This window comes from Eretmochelys imbricata, chromosome 25 (genome assembly GCF_965152235.1).
Source record: "Eretmochelys imbricata isolate rEreImb1 chromosome 25, rEreImb1.hap1, whole genome shotgun sequence".
Lineage (NCBI taxonomy): Eukaryota > Metazoa > Chordata > Testudines > Cheloniidae > Eretmochelys > Eretmochelys imbricata.
The window spans coordinates 11,439,711-11,443,006 of record NC_135596.1 but is presented as its reverse complement, the minus strand read 5'-3'; the positions used below and the strand labels follow the sequence as shown (position 1 = coordinate 11,443,006).

At 64.5% G+C, this 3,296-nt stretch overlaps 1 protein-coding gene across 1 annotated transcript; it reads left to right on the top strand.

Annotated features, from left to right (window-relative positions):
- The first annotated feature begins 952 nt into the window (after positions 1 to 952).
- Positions 953 to 2,257, top strand: C2CD4C (C2 calcium dependent domain containing 4C). Its single transcript, XM_077841761.1, has one exon. It carries the CDS (start codon positions 959 to 961, stop codon positions 2,255 to 2,257), a length of 1,299 nt encoding a protein of 432 aa, XP_077697887.1. The 5' UTR covers positions 953 to 958.
- The last annotated feature ends 1,039 nt before the right edge of the window (positions 2,258 to 3,296 follow it).

The window sequence follows — 3,296 nt, the reverse complement described above, 5'->3', positions numbered from 1 at the left end:
AGAGAAGTTAACCGCGTCTGTCGCTCCTATGGGTGCTGGTGGCCCCGGGGCTGGCAGGTGGCGCCGGGAGCGCTAATGCGCTGGGGGTGGGGGGATGGATTTCAAATCCAGGTCAGATTGGGGGGGGGACCCAGTGGCCAAGGGGGGCTGGGCACCCCCGAGCGGACTCTGCAGCCAGCGAAGTGTTTGCAGAGCTCGGGGGAGGGTTGGTTGATAGACCCCGCGGGCTGCAGCCAGGGCTGGGCGAGTGACTCAGGACGGCCGGGAGCCACTGGCTCCAGACGGCTCCGCTCGGCCGGCCGGGCCCAGAAGTTGGCCGGGGAAATACCGCGGCTCGGGCGAGTCGTGGCAGGTCCGCTCGGAGCTGAGGGGGGCGGGGTGGTGGTGAAGCAGCAGGTTGGATCGGGGTGATTGGGAGGAGATGGGGGTGGGGGCGCCCCAAACCCGCTCTGAATGCCAGCCCCTGCAGTAAGGGAGGGCTGGCAGATACACCGACCTTCCCACACCTCCCAGGGAGGGGGCAATCCCCTTCCCCCGCACCTCACAGATATGGCCCCCAATCCCCCCTGGAGCCCCACAAAAGGGGCGGTGCCAATCCCCCCGACTCAAGCTCCAACCCCCCATAACCCTGTGGAAGAGTGAGGGGGAAATCCCCCCTGAGCCCCATTATAAGGACCCAAATTCTCCCCAGCCCCACAGAGGGATGGGGGCCCCAATTCCCCCCGAGGCCCATAGTAAGGGCTCCAATCCCCCCTGAGCCCCACAGAAGGGGGGCCCCAATTTATTTGCCATTCCAGACCCTCCCACCCCCTGTGACCCTCGACTCTGTTTCTGACCCTGGGCGTGATGAGCCCCTTGGGCTTTGCTTGTTTATCTTACAGAGGGTGAGTGACGGGGGGTCTAAACCCCACTCCACCCTCCTTGGCTTCTTCCCTCCCCCCAGCCCAGGAGAAGCAGCATGTGGCTCTTGGAGAGGATCCGTGGCTCGGTGGAGAACGGTGCTGCCCGGGCCAGCGACTCGGGGGATAAGCAGTCCAAGGGCCCCCTGTACAGCAACGTGCTGACCCCCGATAAGATCCCGGATTTCTTCATCCCGCCCAAGCTCACAACGGTGCCGCCCGAAGCCGAGGGGGCAGAGGGGAAAGCCAAGCCCAACCTTGGCACCTCGGCCTCGGAGCAGAACCTGTCAGCCCGCAAGCCCCAGCGCAGCCCCCGCCTGCCGGTCAAGGCTGCCTCGGAGAGCAAGAACTTGCTGAAGGCCGCCAGCCGGCACATCATCCAGATCGAGAGCGCCGACGAGTGGGCCTCGGAGGAGGACTTCAGCACCAACGCCGACCCCCAGGCCCAGACGGCCATGTCCCTCCCCTACGTGCCCAAGGCCCAGACCTCCTACGGCTTCGCCACCCTCATGGAGAGCCCCCACACCCGCCGCAAGGAGTCCCTCTTCCACAGCGAGCACGGCAGCCTGTGCCAGTCGCAGGCGTCCTCGCCCAGCTCCCCGCGCAAGGGGGCGGCCGGGGGCAAGGTGAACGGGGAGAGCGCCCGCCTGACCCCCTCCGACATCGGCATGTCCCTGAGGAACCCCTACCGCTACTTCAGCGGCGGGGAGAGCGACACCTGCTCCTCGGCTGAGTCTTCGCCCTTCAGCTCACCGCTGCTGTCCCGCTCCGTCTCCCTGCTCAAAATCTTCAGCCAGGACAGCCAGGCCAAGGTCATCAAGCTCAAGCACCCGGTGGCCCGGAACAGCTCCCTCTCCACCGACGACAGCTCGGCCGACACCAGCCCCAGCTTGCAGCGGCGCGCTCGGTGCCCCACGCCCCCGGCGGGGGGCGCCCCGCCCCCGTCCCTCCTGCCTTTGGACTCGCCGGACCGCCTGCCCAGGGAGCACACCGTCCGGCTGAGCAAAGGGGGCAGCGTGCGGCTCACGGCCGAGTACGACGCCGCCAACGCCCGGCTGCGGGTGCGGGTCATCGCGGCCGAGGAGCTGTTCGACAAGCTGTGCGACGCCCGGGCCATCAACTGCTGCGTCTCCCTCTGCCTCAACCCGGGCAAGGTGCAGAAGCAACGCAGCACCATCATCAAGAACAGCCGCAGCCCCGTCTTCAACGAGGACTTCTTCTTCGACTGCCTGGGAGCCGGCAGCGTCAAGAAGATGGCCCTCAAGGTCAAGGTGGTCAACAAGGGCAGCAGCCTCAAGCGGGACACGCTGCTGGGCGAGAGGGAGCTCCCGCTCACCTCTCTGCTGCCCTTCTTATAAGCCCGTCTGCCGCTCCCCTGCCCTGCTGGGAGGGGGTGGGCAGGGAGGGGTGGGGGGGGATCAGAGGCCACCATGAGGGGCGTGGGATGCTCCCCTGGGGTAACGGCATGTCCATCCCAGGCTTTGTGTGTGTGTGTGTGTGTGTGTGTGTGGCGGAGGGACAAGACTCATCCGACTCCCCCAGGATGGGTCTCATTTGCTGATCGTTCCCTGCATGGACGTGCCTGGAGGTGGTGGCTGCCGTGCGTCCCCTCAGGAGGCCGTGAGTGACTGGAAAGTTGTACGTTCTTCAGAGAAGTGGTGGGGATGAGGCATGCCGGTGGCATCTCCGGGGCCCTGCTGAAGGCATTGCTGAGAGGTGGGTTATCCCTGTGCACCCATCCCTTCTTCCCCCTCCCCTCCCCCCTGCTTGCCTAGGAGCACTTGCCAGTCGGTTTCTCATCTCCACGCTGGGTCCCAAGACCCAGCTGCCTTTGAGTGAGCTGTGGGGGGCCCCTCGCAGGCCATTCCTGTCAGGCTCAGGCTTGATGTGAGGTGTGCGGGTTGGTCCGGCTGATGCAGTGCAGCACAAAGACCCCCTCTGCCCTACCGAACGGGGGCAGGGGTGGAAGTGGTGGGCACAGCTGATGGCGTGTAGAGCTGGGAGAACGATGCTGCAAGGCTGAATCCCTGCTGTGTCAGGACCGGTTCTGAGGCATGAGCAGGGCGCAGCCTCCTCAGTAATGAGGAGAAGGGACGCTTTAGGGAACAATCCTGCGCTATCTGGTGGGGCGGGAAAAGATGACCCCACTGGCCTCTTTGATCTCTAATTTCTCTCCTCCTTGGCTGGCTGACAGGCAGAGAGAGGGCAGGGATTGTTGGATAGGGCTCTGCCAAGTTTCGCAACATTGATCTGTCTCTTAAAGCTCCAGCTCCTGGAGTCTAGGGATTGCATCAGAATTTCAGCTTGCTGGCTTGCTTTTAAAGACATTTCTAGCCCTCGTGGTTGAAGAGTAAAGCTTGACGACGTGACCCAGCTGTGACTCTAGTGGCTCAGAAG